Source organism: Zootermopsis nevadensis, unplaced genomic scaffold (genome assembly GCF_977971745.1).
Source record: "Zootermopsis nevadensis isolate Lab colony 2312 unplaced genomic scaffold, Znev_1.0 Znev_ptg000002l, whole genome shotgun sequence".
In the NCBI taxonomy this organism is placed as follows: Eukaryota; Metazoa; Arthropoda; class Insecta; order Blattodea; family Termopsidae; genus Zootermopsis; species Zootermopsis nevadensis.
This window is the reverse complement of record NW_028259134.1, coordinates 19,329,405-19,351,602: the sequence shown is the minus strand read 5'-3', so window position 1 is coordinate 19,351,602 and position 22,198 is coordinate 19,329,405. Positions and strand designations below refer to the sequence as shown.

Below are 22,198 nucleotides of genomic sequence, written 5' to 3'. Positions count from 1 at the left end.
GGAGACTGGATTTTGTTGGCCCAGGACAGGGTCCGGTGGAGGGCTTTGGTTAATTCGGTGATGAACCTTCGGGTTCGGTAAGCCATCTAGTTAGTTAGTTATAATTGGGATATGGGATATTCGTTTTATAAATGTATCAGATATAAAATACTTCTATTCTAAGTAAATATGACAGCTACACACACGATGACATTACGTCTCTATATGAGGTATGGCAAAACACTTGGTGTGGAGTCCTGGCTTCCTTCGACACGTGTCAGACTAAAACGAGTTCTCTCTCCTGCCTCCTATCACTATTATAAGGTACACAGAGTCTTACCAGGAAAACTAGTACAAAGCAGAAGGCTTGAGATCACGTAAAAAATGCGTAAAACACATCGGACCGGAACTCGGATATTTAAATGTCGGTCTCGGTCCGACAAAGATCGCAAACGGTTAAATTCTGAAAACGCTCCCATGCAGACTTCATGAAAACCTCCACAGCGCACAGCACGGCCTTCACATCAATCGGATCACTCCATCACGGCGATGAGTACGGGGTTCTTACGCCGCGTAGTCTGGTAGAAGTTTACCGACGTTTCAGAGGTCCTTGCTGACTCCATCTTCAGGGCGATCGCGCTTGATTCACCTCTGAAACGTCGCACAAAATCTACCAGACAACACAGAGCAACAACCCGGAAGCGTGATCTGCAGTTTGTAAAACGCTTAGTTTAGTTATTAATCAGGATGTTTTTGTCCCTTCTGTTCGAACCAGAGCCGTGCCAAGATGTGATAGATCACAGGGATTCATAGAAAGTGCAGTTACTTTCTCCCGTCCCATCGCGCGATCTGCTAGTGGTGCTGTGCGGCAGTGTTTTGTTAAATCTGATCAAAAGTTGCTTCAATCACTAAATACTTAGCAAAAACAGAAAGAAATACCTGCAGATAAAAATGGTTGGTTCACGACAGTCCGTAATGTTGCGGCAAAACAATTTCTTGCCAAAAGAAAATCACGTACGGCGAACTGGAAAGAACTAGACAGGAAGGGCTTCCATTCGGGTGGAAGGACTAGAGAATATCAGTCAGGATATCCGGTAGTGGGTACCAGCCCAAGACTGCAATAGTGACACGTATTCTTCATACGATACCAAACACTTCTTCGAACCCTGATACACAAACGAGGCTCTGGTGACCGAGTTCAAGGTACATCTGACACCGCATAATCTGAACTATTTACTGACAGAGTCGTTAAATAAATTCACACGGCAGTGGGAAGCTCACCGGCCATCGGCAGCTTCCCGTTAATGACGACGTGATACTGAACACATCTGCATACTTTCCACCAAAGACGTCGAGGGCGCGAAACGCTGAGAGGTCCTTTTCTGCCCATGAGAATTTAAGGACAAGCACAGGCCACCAATTTGTATAATTATAAATGTGTAATTAATGCCGGCCTCTACACACTCACGCTTCGTGAGATACCATGTTTCAGTCTTCAACATTTTTACGTCTCATTTGCAGTTGTTAAGCGGAACGTTCAAACACGAACACGTTGGCTGGCACGAGTCTCGGCGAGCGGTCAGACAGTATGAGGCGCAATTCGTGTTTCGGTGTTATGTTCCGTCTGTGTCCGGCTCGTCAACCATCACACATTTCCTCAGAGCGACGAGGACCGAACACGTCCGACAGACGCGCCATGCAGCTCCGAACATGGTCGTCGAGCCCTTATTTTTCGGAAGGAAACCTTCTACTGGACGTGGTCAATCAATAATTCCACAGATCTGATGTAACAATCTCTAGTTGCAGTATTCTCTTCTCCCACTCATAAACAATTTTACGCTAAAATATTTCTACACTTCGTCAGCCCATGGTATAAGTACAACTTATTATTGCCTTATAAGCTACCTCTTCATGAAGGACCTGCCCCCTCCACTTAGTTGTCGCCAAGCATTTTAAAAATGCATGTAAGCGTCTTCCTCCTCTCTCAAACCCTTCTTCTACCCTCATAGTTTCCAAATACCAGCGTCTAAAAATGCTAACCAATTTTTCTCCTTTCTTATACAGCAAACTCAAACTTCATATCGCAATAAAATGTCAACTATTTGAGCTATAAGTCGTTAAAACGTCTAAGAATGATTTACTTGTACTAACAGCATATCAGACGCAACCTTCTCCATGCGAAAATAATGTTCAGATCTTGTGAGTTCATTATACCCTGCTTCTTTCAATAGTCACGTGACTTCTTCGCGGTCCAGTAACCAGCGTTTCGTTCAAATTCTTTTATTTATTTATTTATTTCTTCACAAATTTTGTCTATTTGCCTCTGTTGCGACTGAAATTCGGTCCAATCGGATCAAAAAATATCAGTGTGTGGGCGATGGACATTCCAGCGGAACAAGTCACATGTGTCTGGGTCTCTCTATACGTCACAACGGCGTCGTAACCGAACTGTTGTGACTGTATTTACGGAATCAGATTCACACCGACTGCAAACCACGGCTTCCTCCACAATCTGCCTGCCGCCCGGTCACGACCACTTTCATTCCAATCCGTATTCCTCCCGTCCACTTATCACCTCGCCACGGGCAAAGCATGATTTTTCCATTCTTTCGTTCATTTTCTATCCCCCGTTTCGAAATGACGAAAGCGGTGCAGTTTTATTGCGTCACGCACCACGAATGTACAATGCGTGCTGTGACCCTCCCCCGTGACTACCTGGCTAACTAACCAACAAGCAAGCTAAAATGCCCCCTTAGTTACGAAAGACCGCCGTAGGACCAGTCAAAACTTCCAGAACCATCTTAATGTCATCCTCCGACATCATTTTCGGCATTTCAATCAATCTACGCAATTTAGAAGCGTGCTAAGTACAAAAGTACGAACTTCCTTGTTACACAGTTTTCTCCTAGATCATGAGTAGCCTGGATATATACTCCACTTATAGTTGCTGAGAAGCCGATGGCGAATACACGTTATTTATATTAATGAACGTGAAGAGTAGCCGGGTCATGAGAACGGCGCATGCGTAATAGAAACATCGCTAATTAACAGATTCCACAAATTCTCGTGAGAATGGGAGCGGGCAAGTCTTGGACACCCCTACAAGACTGGTCGGACTGCCATTGTGAGAGAAAACTCAGGTAGATTCCTAACGTCAGTCCCCCCCTCTCTCTGTCAAAAGGAAAAAAAACCGGTGGAAAGCAAGGGAACTCCATACAAAACCGCCATTTAAACAGGGTTGCAAAACCGCGCGTCTTCCTTGAATCAGTTCGGCGCGTCCTAGACAATCCGTTGCGTTGGCAACACGGCCACACCGGCGCACCCCAAGGCATAATGTATTTAACAGCACAAAACATACCGGAATTGCCCGGGTTATTTTTCTTACTTAACGATCCTGCTTAATCTGCAGAGGTTATACAGGGTCAAACGAGATTGGATGACAAGACTGGAAAAGTGTAATCGTGCCGGAATACACAGTTTCCACATGCGTTCTTTGCGGATTCTGAATGCCTCTAGTTCGCAGGCGATGAAGGATCGAACCAGCTTATGCTCTTATTAACGAAAGAAATCAGCTGATTGTAACGTAGTGTACATTTCTCGCCAAAATGTAAGAAACGCGTTTTAAATACTTTTTCCCCTCAATTGTTCATCTGAAACTGACTGTTGCAAAAACAGAATAGAATCAGCGGGCTTTGATTTTACACTTAAAAGACGTCGCGATCTGTCTTACTTGAGAACTCCAGCTTCTAGCTCTCCATATCGGTCTTCTTGAAGTAACGCAAATCAAAAAGTTAGCGATGTGGTATCACACTGGACTCCTAAGCTCGTGGTCATGCAATCGAATCCTAAAGAAGTAACTTTTTGTTGTTTCATACAGCCGCCATGGAGTTTTACGTTACACTAAAAACTGTTGTACCAAAGTTCTGCATTTTACAAAAATCTATTACCACACACATCACTTCATTGAAAGTCGAGCTAGTGTCAATCCCACCGCAGAAATTCGTCCGCCGCCATGTTGGTACTACCGGCTAGAAAATTAAGAAGTTCTACTGTAAGGCAGGCCCCCAATAGCATAAAGACGTTTCGGAAGAGCTTGCTTCCAACCACTTCATCAGCAACAGCCCCCACCACTGGCCACTGTCCTGTGTCGAACGCAACCCATCCGTTGAATTCCCTACTTGCAGCTTTTTACGGCGAGGAACTGTTAATTCCCCTGGGGAATCACGCGTTCTCGGCTATCCGGCGACAGCTTGTATCAGTATGTGAGATTTCAGGTTGCAACGGCGACGAGAACATGACAATAGGAATCGACCAACTTCTCATAGACGCTCACTGCCTTGACGACGGACACAATAAATACCTCTTACACGTCGGTCGAGGGCCACGGTGGTCTAGCGGTTAGAACGCTGGCCTTGTAATCCTGGGGGTCTCGGGTTCGATTCCCGGCGGTGCCCGAATTTATAACTTGTGTTGGGCAAGGCCGTGGTCTAGGCAACACGGAGTTTTCCTCCGGGGGCTTCCCCGGTTTCTCCGTGGCATCCCAACAATTACTTCATTCACACACAGAAGAAGGCAATGGCAAACCACTTCTGGATCATCTGCCAAGAACGTATATGAACAGGTCCCAGTCCGAGAAAAGGATGGAAGGATCCTGTTCATATGGACCTGTCGTCAGGCAGAACACTACAAATAAAAAACACGTCGGTCAACAACCCACAGGTATCTTCATAAGAACCACAAAATATTCACGGGATGGTTGGGGCAGCGGATGTAGAATGCGAGAAACAGAAATAGGGGCAAACGTACACCCACCCCTTCACAATCAAGTACATTTATTTCTGTCTCAACACAAGATAATGACGTCGCGTTCCGAAAAGGCAACGATAGATTTAAAAGTGGCCGCGCCATTAAGGCATGGAGGTAAAGTTCCATGCAAACGGACAGCATCTGGCGCTATTGTGAAGCCAAGCTGAGATCACTAAGCATTCTTATGCAAATGCCGCGGCGTGACGGCCTCGGGCGTTCCCACGTCGCACGCTGCGGTAAAACGAGAATGGAAAGCTTCATGTTCGGTTACTGCCTGTACGAATGCTAATCGCACCAGGACACTGCCTTACTATATCCACGAAGTCGGGAATACAACTCCGACAGAAATTGCAGAGACACATCATTAAGAACGAGGTTCATATTTTACGTCTTACGAGTAAGGTCTGCCACGGCGGAAAAAAAAAGGCTCGCATTTTATACCACGTAAGAGTCGCTTTTGAGAAAAATTATCAAGTTCTGTTTGAACTTTATGAAAAGTAGGACGAAAATTAAACTCGCCCGACAACTTTTCCAACACCACTCACGAAAACAAAAATAATTGGAATGCCTTGAGTAGCTTCGGAGACCGAACACGCGCGAGAATTGCAGGCGGGCACACATCTTTCCAGTACGCGGTCGTTTTATTCACTCTGTAAAATGCATCGCCAACCTTTTCCAGGTGACGAGCAAACGGAAGACGCTTATAACATCTATAAAGCGGGCACCATATAAACCCAAAACCGCTTATCAGAAAGTAGACGCTTTGCATCACGGCCTTTCCAGCTACCACAGGATATTCATCGTGAATTGTTAACCAGAAGGACTCCAAATTGTCCTTTTTTCCTTCAAATAACATTTTGCGCTCTGCAAAAACCATTAACACCATCGGGTATTTCAGTCAAGTCACACAGAAATGGGTGTGTCGTTACCCAAAGAAAAACCACTTTTATCCATTTCTGGGTAATTTACCAAGGTTTTGGAAGCACTGATACAAACCTAACGGAAAGAATGTTGTGAACCGAATCTAGCATCTGGTATACAAAGTGGCACAAGATACGACGCCAAAATGTGACATATCATACGACAATTACAGAATTAAAATTTTAAAGCTCCTTATGAATATTCTGAAATTCTCATAGGCACCCTAACTCCTTCAGGGGCATCATGGTTGGAGATATCAGACACAGAACTTGAAATATCGCCCTCATTATGAAGGCAATACGCACCTCTGAAACGTCGAAAAACTTGTACCAGACTACACGCTCCCAAATTCTCATCCTCCGCAACATTCAAATCAGATTTACAAAACACACAACCAAGTTGCTTGAGAGGAACGCAAAGGCAACAGAACTTCCGGGGAAGATGCGATTGACTGGGCATGGAGCGGGAAAAAGTTCGAAATTAATCATCCGCGAGGAACATGGTGAAATTGGAGTAAGACATTAAGATGCGATGAGATTCTCACGGGGGTAATGATGTCGATATTTGTCTGGGTTGTAACGCCTTGTGTACTTTCAGACACAAATCAACGTTTCAAAAGAACATACTGCCTCCACCATCAGGGCTGAACCCATCAGACCAACATCGACAACACGAAAATAATCGTAGGGAACTTGTGAAGATGTGACATGGACGCAACCTTCACAGGATCGTGTTCAAAAGGCGGTGTTACGACCTACGGGCACCGTTAACAGAAAGTTTGATTGGTTTGAACCGGCTCAGTGTCTGAACTGGCTTGTCTGAACGTGAAATCGGGTCAGCGAGCATGTTCACCGTAATGAAGACACGGTGGTCGTGCAACGGGTCTCTCGCGTTCTATCACAAAAACTATCGATATTAACTAAAACATCGATTTACGCTGTGAGAGGGAGTCACAGAACTCGTTCCCATAATTACCGAGTAGGGCGCCGGATGCCCTTGTGGGTCAAAACTACAAAAATCACAACCGCCATTATTGTAATTATATCAACACAATCGGAACGAAGTTCTGGGAAGAACGCCCACTTCCTCCAAATTCTTCATTCCGCACGGTGACGATGCCTAATTAATATGTACACGATTTAGTGGTCCATATATGAGCATAATTTTAATTAATGCAAATTCCGACAGCGTCAAATGCCACATACGGATGTAACTCAAGTTTAAGCATCGTCGGAAAATTTGTAATTCACATGCAAAAAAGTTTTATCCAGATTGCCAAAGCTATGATCAAATTTTACATTAAATGTCACGTGCCTGATTTTAGTGTTATCGCCACCAAACCGAACACTGAATATAAATGTCGAGTGGCCGTCACGTTATTTACGTTCCACAAATTAAAACAGCTAAAGAAACTTTAGATAATTTCCGAAGCTCCAGTACCACTAAACATTTTATAAACGACCCCAATAGTTCGCATTGCAGTCAAGTTAGCAGTATGAAGGTGGTCACGATGTTCACAGCAAATTTAATAAAAAATCTGGGAATCATTTAAAAATTATTAAGGCCGAACACGCGGACATAACGCAACACAAGGAACACAGATAACCTTCAGACACTGCGCCCCGTTAACGATGTCAATCAGCGCACCTGGCAGGTGCCGTTCCGGCCATCAGCTGCCGTAAGCGAGCTTCAAGCAGTCGGGAAATCAGTAATAACGCAACACAGTAGTAAAGTTCAAATGGCTTAGCGTCATAAGAGCACTTCTACTGGCGGACACTTATGATAAGTGGCGTTCAAGATTTCCCAACTTTGTTACAGTCTCACATGACGCACTGTAAACGAGGATTTCCAGACATCCTGAAACGAAATAAGTACGATACTTATGTTTAAATAGCCAGTACTCACTTGCAGTAGGACTCCCCGCGTGGTGACGACACACATGTACCGCCATTCTTGCAGGGGCTGGGAGAGCACGACACAAAACCTGGAGAGAAAAAAAATGTGATCATTGTACTGCTAGTTCTGCTCTATAAGTCGACAGTCAATCCCAAAAGCTCACTGCTGCTGTCCTCCTGCGCCACCTGAATACAGTCCACTAACTTAAAAGATCATTTTAATATCATCCTCTTATCTACGCTTAGGTATCCCACCTGGTCTCTTCCCGTCGTTTTCCGACTAGAATCTCGTATGTTTGTCATCTACACTAGTCGTGCTACAAGTCCTCCTCATCCCATCCTCCTTGATCTAATCATCATCATAATAATAGTATTTGCTGAACGATACTTATTTATCCATCCTCCTATATCTCCTCTCTCTGAGGTCCAGTTAACATACGCCCGCTGTTCTCACTCTACGTCTGCGTTGTCTTCGGACAAAAGATCAAGTTTCGGATTAATATAAAACAATAATAATAATAATACGACTTATTGTTTATTTTATTTATTTATTTAGTGTTCTGTCTGACGACAGGTCCATATGAACAGGATCCTTCCATCCTTTTCTCGGACTGGGACCTGTTCATATACGTTCTTGGCAGATGATCCAGAAGTGGTTTGCCATTGCCTTCTTCTGTGTGTGAATGGAGTAATTGTTGGGATGCCACGGAGAAACCGGGGAAGCCCCCGGACTAAAACTCCGTGTTGCCTAGACCACGGCGTTGCCCAACACAAGTTATAAATTCGGGCACCGCCGGGAATCGAACCCGAGACCCCAGGATTTCAAGGCCAGCTTTCTAACCGCTAGACCACCGTGGCCATCACTTATTGTTTACAAAATCCAATTCTAATTCAGATAATGCCGAAACTCCAACAAGAATACTTAATCAGAATTAGCCGAGAACAGTGAAACATCGGTGGGACGACGATTCGTAGCAGAAAACACGTGCTCTATTGCCATTTTATCTGCATCGGATTGAACGATGACCTACGGGGTGTACAACCACCGTTTAATCACCAAAGTTTTACCACTGACCCCCCCCCCCCCCAACAAAAAGCCATGAGCGATTGTAATCTGTAAAGTTTCATTACGCACAATTGAGGCTATCTGTGCCTTCAACATAAGGATGGACAGCGAAAAACAGACTCCCCGAAGCGTTGGACCATCGCCTGAGAACACTTCATTACTTTTACATGGAAAAAATGTGTTGGGGAACTCGTCGCTACGTGTTCAAACCGTGGTCCAGGCTACAGGGCACAAACGACGAAGCGACCATGCTGTTTTTGTACACAGTTAACACTGATGTCATGAGTCCACGTTAATATTTGATGAACACGTCATGTGTAGGTCCACGTCCGCCTCAAACATTTACTTAAAATACGTTGGCATTTTTCCTGCTTTGACAGACCCATATCCAGTCTCCTACAACACTAGCAGTCGGAGTAAAGCGGCCGAATCGAGACGCGGGCCTCCGAATAAAAACACTAACCAACCACCGAACAGCAATGCTCGATGTAAGGGACAGATGGATACAGGATTCTGGCAACATTGCGACTTTCACACAGCAGCCACCGCAAGCACAATTGAATACTATCCTGAACCAGTTCCATCTCAACCCATTTCCCTAAGGTATTACTGACGCAAAACTGAGAGCGGCACTTGGCCACGCACGAAGGGGGCTACTCTTTTGTTTTCCAGGTGTTATTCTGTGAGAAAATATCGGATCGATAGGATGGTTGCCTGATGTCACCGACCAATGAGCGAGTGACTAACAACTGTCATCGTTTCGCGTCAGTGATGCATCCAATCCTTCCTCTTCCTTTAATTTTTCAAAGTGCTTCTCAAAAAGCTTCAACACGAAAAATACTGTACGCATTCCTAGCTTCATGTCCAAACAGAATTTCGTAGGGCGATTCAAAATTCGAACCGTTCGCCTAGTACTCGGGTGTTCGAAACAAGAACGAAAGTGGCGATGTATGTAGCACGCACGTGAGAAATTACAAAAAATATATAAAGCGAGAGCCGAAGAGACATTCCACGTTGGGGCCGGGCCTATATGTAGATGGGAGAATAATATTTAGATTGAATTTTAAGAAATATGGCATGTGGACTTGATTCTCACAGATTTCAAGATGAAGGTTCCTCGCGTTTTCTCTCCGGAAAGAAGTATGATGAACTAGTGTGGACACAGAAACATTTGATTTATCCACGTTAAATCAAAATCAATAAATCAATTTCATTCGTTTGATTTATCCTGGACGGAGAAAGGCGATGCATGAAAAACTGATCTGCATGTCGGGATTTGAACCTGGCGCCAATTAGCCTAACTTCCGCTATTATGCATTAAAACGAGAGCAAACCTGTGGCATTAACCACTTCCCAGTTGCTCCTTGAACCGGAAGTGGAGGACCAATATCGGACACTTCCGGTGCCCAGTGTGCGGCCAAGATAAGCTGACCGACCACACGCGCGCGACACCGAGACAAAACACTACAACGACCCCATCTGTCCCGACACGCTGTTTCGACTGGCGAAATCACATAACTTCGACGAAAACATAGATTGTTAATGCGTTCGTAAGAGTTGGAATACAGAGGTCCTGGCCTATTTGAATTTACTACACGATGATTTGGGTGGACATGCTGAGAAAAAAAAAACCGAGAATAATCGGCACGTCGCTTAAAACTGCTGAGATTCTGGACGAATATGTCTAGTGTTGCATGATGGTCATTAAATCAGGTACAAAGACTCAGGGGAACTAAAATTTAATCATCGATATCCATGAAAAAACACGTCTCTCCACTGCACCTTGCAGTTTATCAAATATTATTGCACTAATCAGAACATGGCGCACACGGGGGATATGAGAAAGTGATGGAACATTCTAGCTGCAAAGCCTGAAACGAAGAGGCCTCTTAGAAGACCCCGGCGTAACTGAAAGGATATTATTAAAACGAATCTTAGATAAATCAGTTGCAAATGGATTAATCTCTCTCATGATAAGGATGGTGGCGGGCTCTTAGGAAGACGGTAATAAACTTTCGGGTTCCATAGAAGCATGGGAATTTTACTTGAGACCCGTGGAACCAGATGATAAAAGTATCGTCAAACATTTGGGAATTCTACAATTTCAAGGCACCAGTAATTTCAGGATGTCCTTAAATTATGCTGAAAGACAAACACATGAGACGGGACTGTTGCATTGTTTATGGAGCGAATAGTACCTCGGGGCTTTAATGCCCTCATCCCGGATACGGAGAGGCGAGGGGTGGGGGACAGAGTGCGTGCCAGATTTCTTTACAGCCTGGCGTTCAGGGGCCTAAAATCAGAGACACTTATGGTGATCCATTTCGTATCTTACGTATCCAATAACAATCACAAAATTGTAAACGGCGTACGGGTCCCCACTAGAATCATCACGTAAATCATCATTAGAGGCACTAATAAACCGATATGAGTCAGAGTTTGTAACATCATGATGAAATTAGGACGACATAAATTTTAACTCCCATAAACATCAAAATGGCGACCGTGCATACCCATCAGTGTTGAAATTTCGTAGGCAAAGCTTATTTAACATCAGTTTTAGGGATACTGATGTCACAAGCAGAAGGAATGCTCCGCGCGAGGAAATGAATGTGGTAAGAATTAAGAACATGGCTTTTCTGGATGTCTCGGGGCAGAATACACCGCACGGCTGTTCTTCATACCCGTCTCGTGAACACGACAAGGACACAAAATTAAACCAAAGTCAAAGGCGCAGAGGAAGTTGCCGGGGCCTATTTAAATGTAACATCCAGGATTTCGTCTGGGACTGACGAAAACTAAGAAGGAACGTTCACTCTAACCGATATTGAAATTGTGTCTGAATGAAAATCAGATGTGTTACCGGTGCAGCCCAGCCAGCTCGTTAAACCGAATGCAGACTTAACCGTTATATGCGAGAACAATGCGGGCAACTGAAGGATACCTAAACGTAAGACAAAATGACTTAAGCAGGCTTCATGGTTTCACTCTTCACCCAACATTTTAATGTGAAAAAACAAACAGGCGTGGGATTGGCGGAACACGTAACACGCGCGAAGTTCATATTGGCTAGGAAAATTATCGAGCAGAGATCACTTGCGAGACCAACGGACAATATTAAAACGAGACTTCGACAAATACATGACAATTTAAAATGTACTAAGCTGGTTCAAAATATGGCTCAATGACGGGCTTGTGTGATGACGGAAGTGAACATTTGGGTTTTCGCAAGCTCAAGGCATTTCCAGCTAAGCTGAGCGAACACAAATCTGCAGCTCGGACAGGCCATTCAGCGTGCGCTGTGCGAGGTCTGTTTCACGCACTTATGGTGCGAACTGTCCAGCAGCAATCAAATGGACCAGAGAACAAAGAGGCAGCGTGAGACGTGTATTCACTGGCATGATCTAGCGAGCACACGGTCAGGGCTCGGACTACTTCGAGGCCCCCTTGAGAAGATGGCAGTAGCTCAAATGAGCAACGAATTCTCCTCCTCCCCTTCTTATGGAATGGATGATTTAGTCACTCACGTGTGAACTGACCCAAACGATCCTACCGGCAGGTTCTCCTTACGATGCAAGAAGCCAGTCTTTGTCAGTCTCAATGTAACACGTACCAGCTAACTCTGAGGTACAGACAGAGCCTTCTTTGAACAGTTCATAGTTATTCAGTTGGTAGTGATTGTCTGTTGCTTTAGAAACCAAAAGATGCATCAGTATCATCACAATAGACTACATTGTACCCTAACCTCTGCTAGTTCAACCAGGTCTAAATTATAGGTTTTTCTCCAAGATCCTTTTTAGTAGCTTTCACAAGTAGTGTATTGGCGATGAAAACCCTGGTACGTACTAACTAACATGTAATGTCTAATCGGAGTCAAAATCCAGAAGATCAACATCGCCATGAGACAAGTTTCAGTCACCTTGAAGACTCACAGCCGTGAATACCTCTCAATACCTTAGGTCACCGTTTCATATCACCATTTCTGTGTACGTGCCACGTCACAGCATCACATTCACCTAATACTTTGCGACACAGATTAATATTATCAGCTGATAAGTCAAAAGTTCCAACTTATAAATTACCATTTCTTTAAAATTACGACCTTTTCTGGTCTTTCTTTCGAAATGTGCGGAAAAGGAGGGCATGTGCATTGTTCTAAACATCTTTCTGTAGCGCCTGCAGGTCTACAAAGTCAGGTCTAACCGTCCACACGTCATAAGCAGATCGGAAAAATACGCCGCTGTAAAACCTAAAGAAATTGAAGATCAAAGTAAAGACAGGAAGATGGGCATTAGATTAAACAGGTTGTGGAATAGATTCATCTGGCACAGGATAGAGTCCAGCGGCAATAAACCTTCCAGTTCCCTAAAAGTGTGGTCCAGCCGAGCTTCTCATGGAGGACTTTAAAGACGAAGTTCGTTAATCTGAGCTATTATAAATTCCTCATGGAGGATTCTGCACAAGACATCAGTTAAACTATCATGAATAATCAACGACACTGTAAATTACCTCTTTAGCTGGTACAGCTTCGTAAAACAAGGCAAAAACTACCCGGAAAGATCGTGTACTGAGGCTGCAAAGTATTCAAATCGGACCATGTAATGTTTTATGGCAGACTTGGATAAAAAAAAACTAGAAATTAGTATCGTAGGAACCAACATCTGTGTAAGTGTACGTAGTAACTGTGGGCTTTGTTTTAATTTTGTTTCCAACTCCCCTCACGATCATGAGGACATACGGAACAGTTGTATGCGTAACATATACGACTGTCGTGACACTGAGAAGCCTCAACATTTACATCAGGTATCAGACGGTTCACTTGTCAGTGTCGAATGTTGGGCATCCTTTGCACGGGCTTACGAAAGTATGGGCACTCTGGTTAACCCTGGAATGCGCCCTCAAAGCAGTACGCATGCGCTTAAAATTTCAAACAGCTGCACAATGAATCAAAGCCATCATCCGCCTTGCCTGTCCAGGTGAGTTTACGTAACTTCTATTATGACGTCGCACTTCACACATTGCTGGAAACACCGAGAAAAATCACGAGACACGAAAACAAAGCGGATAAAAGTCGTGATCAAAACGGCAGTGAAAGTATCGGTTCTTCAAAATAATCTTACGAATCAACGCGACGATTCTTAAGCCCTGTGGCAAGGGAAAGTTTACCGCCCCTAAAGAACTGTACAGGGACTGTGTCTCTGTAAAAACCAGTTCCAGATACGAGAAAAACCTTGTGAAACGTAGTCTTATGGCAACGAGGAATACAGGTAGAGCAGAGTATTTGCCAGTCCAGATTTCTACTATCAGTTTGAAGATCGGTGTGTTCTCCCGGAAAAATGCGAGCTGGAATAGTATCTTACAACAGGCTACTACCACTTCTTCCAACGTTCTTTACAGTTTTTCATTCACAATTATCCCATAATTTATAATATACGCACTTGAAAAGGATTAGTCAAATAATAGGTTCTTATAGTGTCTTTGCCATCAGGTTATGATGGAGGCAACAAGCACAAGAAACTTCTTACTGGACTACACATTCATTAAATAACTATAAATCAGAATGCCTACTCGCCAGAAACAAGTTTTTTTTTAAATACTTAAACGGATACATCTACCGTTTCCTAGGTTTTCCTACCCCAGACCATATCAGAATGGGGGATTTCGGCGACGGGAAGGGCTGACACACAAACTGATCAGCTCAGTTCTTTCTGCCAAGTATAAAAAAGACAGAGCCAACGGTACTCCCGAATAAACACCTCAATAATTCTCGACGATGTGCAAGACACCGTTACTACAAACCTGAGAGCAAAATGCAGGAAAATTGCATCCCCGAAAAGCAGCGAAAAATCTACACCTCACATTCTTTACGCAAACACTGTGAGAACCACAGAACTGACAAAGCCAGAACTGTGTTCCCACGTTCCGTCTTTATAAGACACATCTTTCATACAAGAACCAGAAAACTGCCAAGATGGCTATCTTCTGGGTTGAAGCGCCGTGTAGTCTGATATGTATCCATCATCAGGTTGCCCCGATAAAGAAATGATTTCTTCGCCTGTCTCCAGCAGGTGTGAATGCCCAGCTTACTTTATATTCCACGACGTACAACTGTTGTCTGCAGATGGAGGACAGATCTGCTAACAGCCTCGGATCCTTATAATGGGAACTGATTTGCCCGCATCTATCGAACAGCTGCCGCATTCCAAGCCTCTGCTCAAGTTCCTTCGTACGTATGGCAGTTCGCAACTTCGAGGATGCAGAGAAATTACGTAATGTCCATGTGTATCGCGTCCTAACCGATTTTCGTGTGTGATGCAAAATATGTCCACGTCCTGGAGGCAAGTGCAACTTTGATATTGCATCTGAAAAAAATCTTCTACATGGCCCACAGTCATCCTTGAGCAGCTGAAAGTGACACAATTAGTCTCTGTAGCTCTAGCGTCCTTCCCAGTCCAGGCCTCTTCACATGTGAAAGATTTCTTTAAAAAAATTTGGCATTTGGCAGGGCTCCTTGGACTAGTGACCAGCCCCTCTCAATCTTTATTACACACGCATGACCAGATTACTGATTTTTTGTAATTACGAACGTCTCTGCTATCATAGGGATGCAAAGATCGCCGAGTTCTGGAGGACACGGTGCAGTAAGCGAGTGGTTGTTCCCACTGTGCAGCCCTGCGACCGGTTAATAGCAACAAGTAGTCCCAGCCAACGGACTAGCGAACAAGCGACAGCTGCTGCTCAGACGGACAGCTGCAAGCTTTTAAATCGCGTCCCCGCACACATGGCTACAAGCGACTGCATCAACTGCCAACGATGATCAACAAGTCATGGCCTACTTATAGGAAGCTAATGAAATGCTCTCCATCCGCACAAAAAATCAAACATGTAATACATTCCCCAACAGCTTCGGCCTCTCATCAGGATCTAATTTCTATGCGCGTACGGCAATTTTATCTCGGCAACGCTGGTCCTTTGATCACAAACAACACAGCGTTACTTGTACGTATATTCCGTCCAGCATAAACTTCGTTAAGTGGTAAGATCTCAGGTTCTCACGGCGGCGAGTATGAAAATGATTGTCTTCTTCAATTATAAAGGGTTTTGACGACGGTAGTTTACTCTTAAAATTATTCATTGTCAGGACATTTTCCATCGTCTGTTCTTCTTGCTTGCTGCGCCATGTAGTCTGGTAGAAATTGACAGACATTTCTAAAGTTCTTACAGCCTCCACCACCAGGGTTCGCTGCAGTTTGCACCTTTGAAACATCGGTAAACGCCGAACCAAAAAACTAGACTACACAGCGCAACATCCCAGAACAGTCATCTTCAAGAACTATTTTCATGTAATTAAAAATATACGCTATAAGGTACATATATGGACGTCTATAAGATTAATTCCTTGAACCAAATAATATCCAAAAATCCAGTTCCTATCCCAAAGTAAATACAACGAGTTTCCATTGCAAAGAACAACTGGTTAATGTTGTTTAGTCTGAGAATCATATGAAACCCATAAATACTGATAGTTAAGAGAAGATGGTACACAGTTACCACAGGAATTTGATGGGTTAAGACATTCGCCTGGAGGAGCTGACAAGACAGAACAAAACACCTTGGTCTCTCAGTTCCCGGCGCTCATTACGACTAGACTTTGCCTCAAACATGCGAACCTCCCTAATCGCTTGTCCTCAGCCTCAAGAAATATGTTCGCCTTTATTTGAGAACTTATTTCTCTCTGATGAATATGTAATAGCAGAGGAAGAGTTCCAGTCCCGTTTCAGGAATGTGCTTGCCCGCGCAAGAAAACGCCTTGGAGCCTTTGGATGTACGATCGCCTCCTAAAACCATCCGACAGACTTCAACGCCCAAACGCAGTTGCAAAGGTCGTATTTGATTCTCGCTAGCTAGTCAATCAAACCCCGATAGTATTACAAGCACTTCCTATCTTGCGGAAGCGGGTGCAATACGCAATCAACGTACTTCTACGGCACCACCACTCCTTGCCGCCTTCTATCTGTTGCGCCTAAAACAGTAGTATGTCTGAACGGGAACTTGAATCAAAGAGGAAAAATAATAATTATACGGAAACGATTTAAATTTGGCGGAAAACAGTGTTTAAATACACTTATACGTCGAAGATGGCTGTCTTCTTATGACCCTCATGAAGGCAGCAAGAACGTCTTAAACGTCTATTAAACGACATGGCGCAACAACCCAGAAGACAGCCATCTTCATATTCGCCGCCATGAAAACCTCAAATCTCACATACTTTAACTCTGCTCCTGGAATTTATCTGCCGCAAATGGGTGACAATACACCCCGATAAAGTATTTACAGAAAAGTTCTGTACGACTAAGGTCGGGCGCAAACGGAGTTACTAGCCACAGCCACTTGTAGCCGCCACAAGCTGCGGTCTGTATTTTGTATGGAGTTTTAATAGACAGCGCAGACACGGCGTTCGTAGTGGCCCGACCGGGCCACTCGCTGCGGTAGTGGCCGTGTCTCGCTACTTGTGGCTGCCTCCGACCACTGTTTATCCCGCTAGTGGTCGTGTTTAGCCACAAGTGGCGGCCACAGGTGGCGGCCACCGGTGGCGACCACTAGTGGCTCCGTTTGCGCCCGGCCTAATGAAGTAGAAAGACAAGGACGTGTAACAACACGTGGCATTCTCTGCTGGACATTTCTGTTTACGTCACACGGAACTGAAGATGAAAGTTGCAGTGATACAAATAAAATGAACCTGTCCTTGAGGTTTGGGCACACTTCGCGTTTACAAAGCGATCCGAACGGTTCAGAGTCCCGGCAAGGAGGCTGTGAACTTTTCTCACAGCAGCGGCCGAGAGAAAGCCTGAGAACACGGGGCATTTCCGCACAGGCGTAACCTACATCAGCCGTTCTAATGCGGCGGGGTCCGACCAACCTCACCACAGTCAAGACAGAAAATGCTTGGAATATGAGGAAACCAAAATCGCTTATTTTTCCGTCCTCCAAATGGCACATGACAACAAACTGTTTTCCTATTTTATTATTTTTATTATTATTATTATTCTTCGTATTGTCTAATTCCACATCTTGACACGTCAATAATGTTGCGCAAACGTATTTTAATCTCTTCATAGGAACACGTGTCCTGCCACCAACAGTTCGAGTTTAATGTAACTTAACGAAAATCTTTCAGAATATTTTAAACATTAGTCTTATTTTTAATAAAATTCAGAGTACACCATTTGTAAACATGAGAAATCACAAATTTCAAACGGCAATTACAACAGTTCATGAAGCAAAAATTCTTCGCCCGTTCGCCATTTTATCTTGTGGATGTTGGGTCTTCTGGGTTATAAAGTGGATGTACAACTACACAGCACACATATCTACAAGTTCAAGCGGCGTTACAACCCAAAAGACCAACATCTACATCTTCACAATCATAAAAACTTCATACTCCGTATGTTACTTTCCCAAATAAGGTAATTTCAACGCGTGTATATACCTTTAAATAATCTATCAATGTTCAAGACCACAGACGCTTGTATTCCCCACCCCACGGTCTCACGTTGGCAGGCGTGTCATAAAAAGTAGGCCATGCATCCGCGAAAATAGGTCTACTCCTGTCTTTAGTAAAATGTCCGTTCATGAATCAGGAGACAAGGAAAATAAGTTACATAAAGCCAATGTTTCAAGTTCTCACGGCAGAAGAATGAAGATGACTTATGCGATGTTGCGCTGTGTAGTCTGGTATACGTTTATCGACGGTTCAAAGTTGCTTACTGCTTCCATCATCGTCATCCCCGGTAAGAGAGGCTAGAACACCTCTGAAATGCCGGCAAACTTTTACCAGACAACGAGGCGCATCACCCCAGAAGACAACCACCTTCTACTTACATGCAGTCCATTTTTAGAGTTCTAAAACAGAAACTACATTGTACTGAATTCAATATAAACACGGAACCAAGTTAGACTAATTAAAATTCATCTGAACGAAACCTACAGCAAAAACAACAAAAAAAACAAAAAAACATGTGAACATCTGTGTGACGAGCTTTATAGCCAGTGCTTTCAACTTTGTTTCTGAGCACGATATTATGAATGTCCAACAAAATCAGAAGAGAATGGAAATGAATTGGACACAAATGATCTTGGTCTATGTTGATGATGTTAATTTGTTAGATGACAACACAAGACAGCATAAAAAAGACTTTTATTCCAGTCAAATGCGGTTGGTCTAGAATTGAACACAGCGTCATGTCTCGTCGCCAGAACGGAGGGCGAAATCGTTACGTAAACAGTCCTGATCTCCACGCTGGTGGATAGAAGCACTAAGGTCATTTACAGGAAGGGCAAATTTATGGAGTTACATGCGATTAACCCAAGGAAGTTGAAATGCACGTGTAGCATATTTTATACGGGAATGGCAAAAATCAAGCTGAGAAACTTCCAAGTAATGGTTGGTTCCATATATTATTTGGAAATGTATGCCTGTACTGTATTTAAAAGGCACAGGGCAAGTTCCTTGCAGTGATGGTACCAGTATCTGATACGGATATTGCCTCATCATGGTAATGCATTACCTGGAAACGTCGTCAGATAAAATATACATCAACTGTAAGGGTTGTTCCAGATATAAGTAAAAGTCTGGAGATGTGAAAAGGGACGTCAAGTGTCAAATCAAGGAGCAAGAATAGGCAATCCAATAACAAGCAGCACGGTCGCCAAGCTCCATTCACACCCACACATAAACGAATCGTTGGCAACCGGTATTTTATCCGATGTGCACACCCCCATTAATCTACTGCTGATTTTAGTTTACTACGGCAAATAACGTGACATTTTGTTGTACAGGGAGCGTGGAAGTAACGCATCACCCATATTTCACGTCTACAACACGAGTGCCCCTGATAGTAATCAGCAACGGGTTCATCCCCGGAGGACAGTTGTATTCACCTTTTTCTTCAACGATCGCAACCTGGACACGTATTCCGTTTTTTGTAACACCCCTATCGCACAGCCCATCATTGTAATTTTCTCAAGAGATCAACGCTTTACAGTCAAATACATCATTGCAATAAAAATTTAAAAAATAGGATGTATACATTTCTGCAGCACCCGTTGGAAACCACTGCTCGAACACATATCTGACCAAGGTATGCCGAACTGAGTCAAATGCCCTAATTTGCCTTAGATGCATTCAGAAGGCAAGAGATCTGGCCACAGAAAGCAATACAAATGATGACGACTGTCTTCATAAAATCTCATGAAAAGTTCATGATAATACAAAAACGTACAACCGTACTCAGAATTTTGATTCTCAAGAATGAAGGTGCTACATAAAATATCGAGGATGCCTAAACGGCGTATCAACAAGACAGGAGACTCAAATTCGTAAGCTTATTTGGTCTGATTAATGTGCATTATTAGTATCCATAAGCCAAAAAATATCTCTGCGTAGAGCAACATCCGCATTACGCCCGTCCACTATTTTATGTTGTTAGACCAGACGTCTCAGATCTGAAAACACGAAGATACGCCCTTCTGGCATGATGCCCTCGATATTTTCTCTTTCAACTGGGCTTACAGATTTTACGTAGTTAGAAGTTGCTGTTACAATTTTACATTGACTTTCGGCAAAATGAACTGAACTTGCAGAACGGAGTAGTGTGAACCGAACTCTGAATTATTGACATTTGTAGAAATTACTTTTTTGATAGTGCAAGTGGACTACAAGACCCCGTATGATTTTACATTGTTAATACACAAGAACTACTATAACAGCACGCAACGCTCATTGGGACGCAAAGCCTGCCTACCTGTTACTGTGGGAATCCAACAAGTTACCAAGATCACAAGCACAAAACTATAATCCTGTCGCCACATATTAAGCGATCGTCTTGTTGCACATTAGTTCAACACTCATTTACGCACTCACACTCATTTTCCACTCACTTCTACATCGACTTTAATAACTAACATCATTCTTCCACCGCGCTATCGAATACTCTAAATTCCCATTGTTCGCTGCAGTCACTGAAAGTAGTTCCCATGCGGAAGGTACTTGTATCCGTTCGCGTCTCGAACTGTGGGAAAGTTCGCTGCTGTGTGAAACTTTAGCATATCTCTCATATCGGAATGTTTCTGTCCCACATTCATACAAAATTAAGATTTATATTTAAATCGACTATTAATATTTAACCCTGTACTTGTTCGAGAAGTTTATGCAGGAAATTAATTATGCACTAACTTCTTGAGGGGACGATGAGGAATGCACTGCCTTACAGCAACCACCGACCAATAGGAGGAGTTCATTCACATTCAATGTTGCTAAAAAGCTGATGATGGTGCAGAGCACGGTTACCGTAGAAATTGAGTCGGGATGTCGGCTACCTCCAGTGGCTCCAGACCACATTACACGCGCCATGGATCGCGAAAAGATCCATTGAAGATTGAATGAACTACATACACTGTTTCAATTGCCTGTATAAATACAATCTTCTCGAGAACTGCCGAGTACTTTCTTCAGACAAATGCCATATGCAAACTCATTACGAATAATATAAATGTCTTCGTTGTCTGTTTAACTTCATTCAATTATGTGTCTACATGAATAATTTTCCGATTAACGTTAACATCTCATGAAAAATTAATGTGCGTACCATTTTCTTATTATGTTAATTTGTTTTATTGTCCCATGAAAATAAAAATGGAAGGATCACATAGGACTAAAAAAGTACAAATAACATATGATTATGCACTATCGTTATCTCATTGAGTTTTAGGAAAACAAAGGATTTTCCTGCGACATCTGTTTCCCGACTGGCTCTGGAGCCCACCCAGCCTCCTGTCCAATGGGTACCAGGGTCCTTTACCGGGGTAAAGCGTGGCCGGGGCGTGAGGCTGACCACTCACCCCATCTAGTGCCGAGGTTAAGAATGAGTAGGAGCTATACCTTTTCTTCTTCCCCCCCCCCCCCCCCCCCCAAGCACCAACATGGCAAGTAACCGGACAGCTAAACGAATGTCTTATCTTGGGTGATTATTTTACCACACAAGTCGGTAGCTCGGAACGTCAGACTACATAGGGGACGAATAATGAATTTAAAGCAGTGGAAGAACGGTCGTGGTCTAATTTCAAGTAGCTAATATACCGCTATTCACCTGAAGGGACGAAGGAAAAACACGAAAGCTTCAGGACAGTAAATCCGCGGAATAATATTTGAACCCGGTACCTCACGAACACGAAACAGAAAGGCTCTATGGTTCTGTTGTTATATATCCTGATGACCTTTGTTGGACCCTTCCGTTTTCCAACAGAAATCTGTAAATATTCCTACAATATATTTATGTTAGTTTTGTTTCAATGTTATCACAATGTGGGCTTCGTGTACAGCCAATCGCAGTATTATTCGCGTAATGACAGTAGCAACACTATATTGTTCCAGACAATGAAGGACTGTAGCTGCTATCAATGAAAGTGTCAAGAACCATTATGAGTTTCCAATGAAAAAAATAAAATGTAAACACACGCGCGCGCGCGTTCT

General features: G+C 43.5%; 1 protein-coding gene across 1 annotated transcript in view; it reads right to left on the bottom strand.

Annotated features, from left to right (window-relative positions):
* The window catches only part of N (neurogenic locus Notch protein), a 53,063-nt gene extending 32,373 nt beyond the window's left edge, over positions 1–20,690 (bottom strand). The window contains exons 1-2 of the mRNA XM_022082708.2: positions 20,472–20,690; positions 7,612–7,690 (exon numbers count right to left, since the gene is read on the bottom strand). Of these exons, the coding sequence (XP_021938400.2) occupies positions 7,612–7,690; positions 20,472–20,538 (146 nt within the window). The 5' untranslated portion in view covers positions 20,539–20,690. The remainder of the gene's footprint in view (positions 1–7,611; positions 7,691–20,471) is intronic.
* Between the last annotated feature and the right edge of the window lie 1,508 nt (positions 20,691–22,198).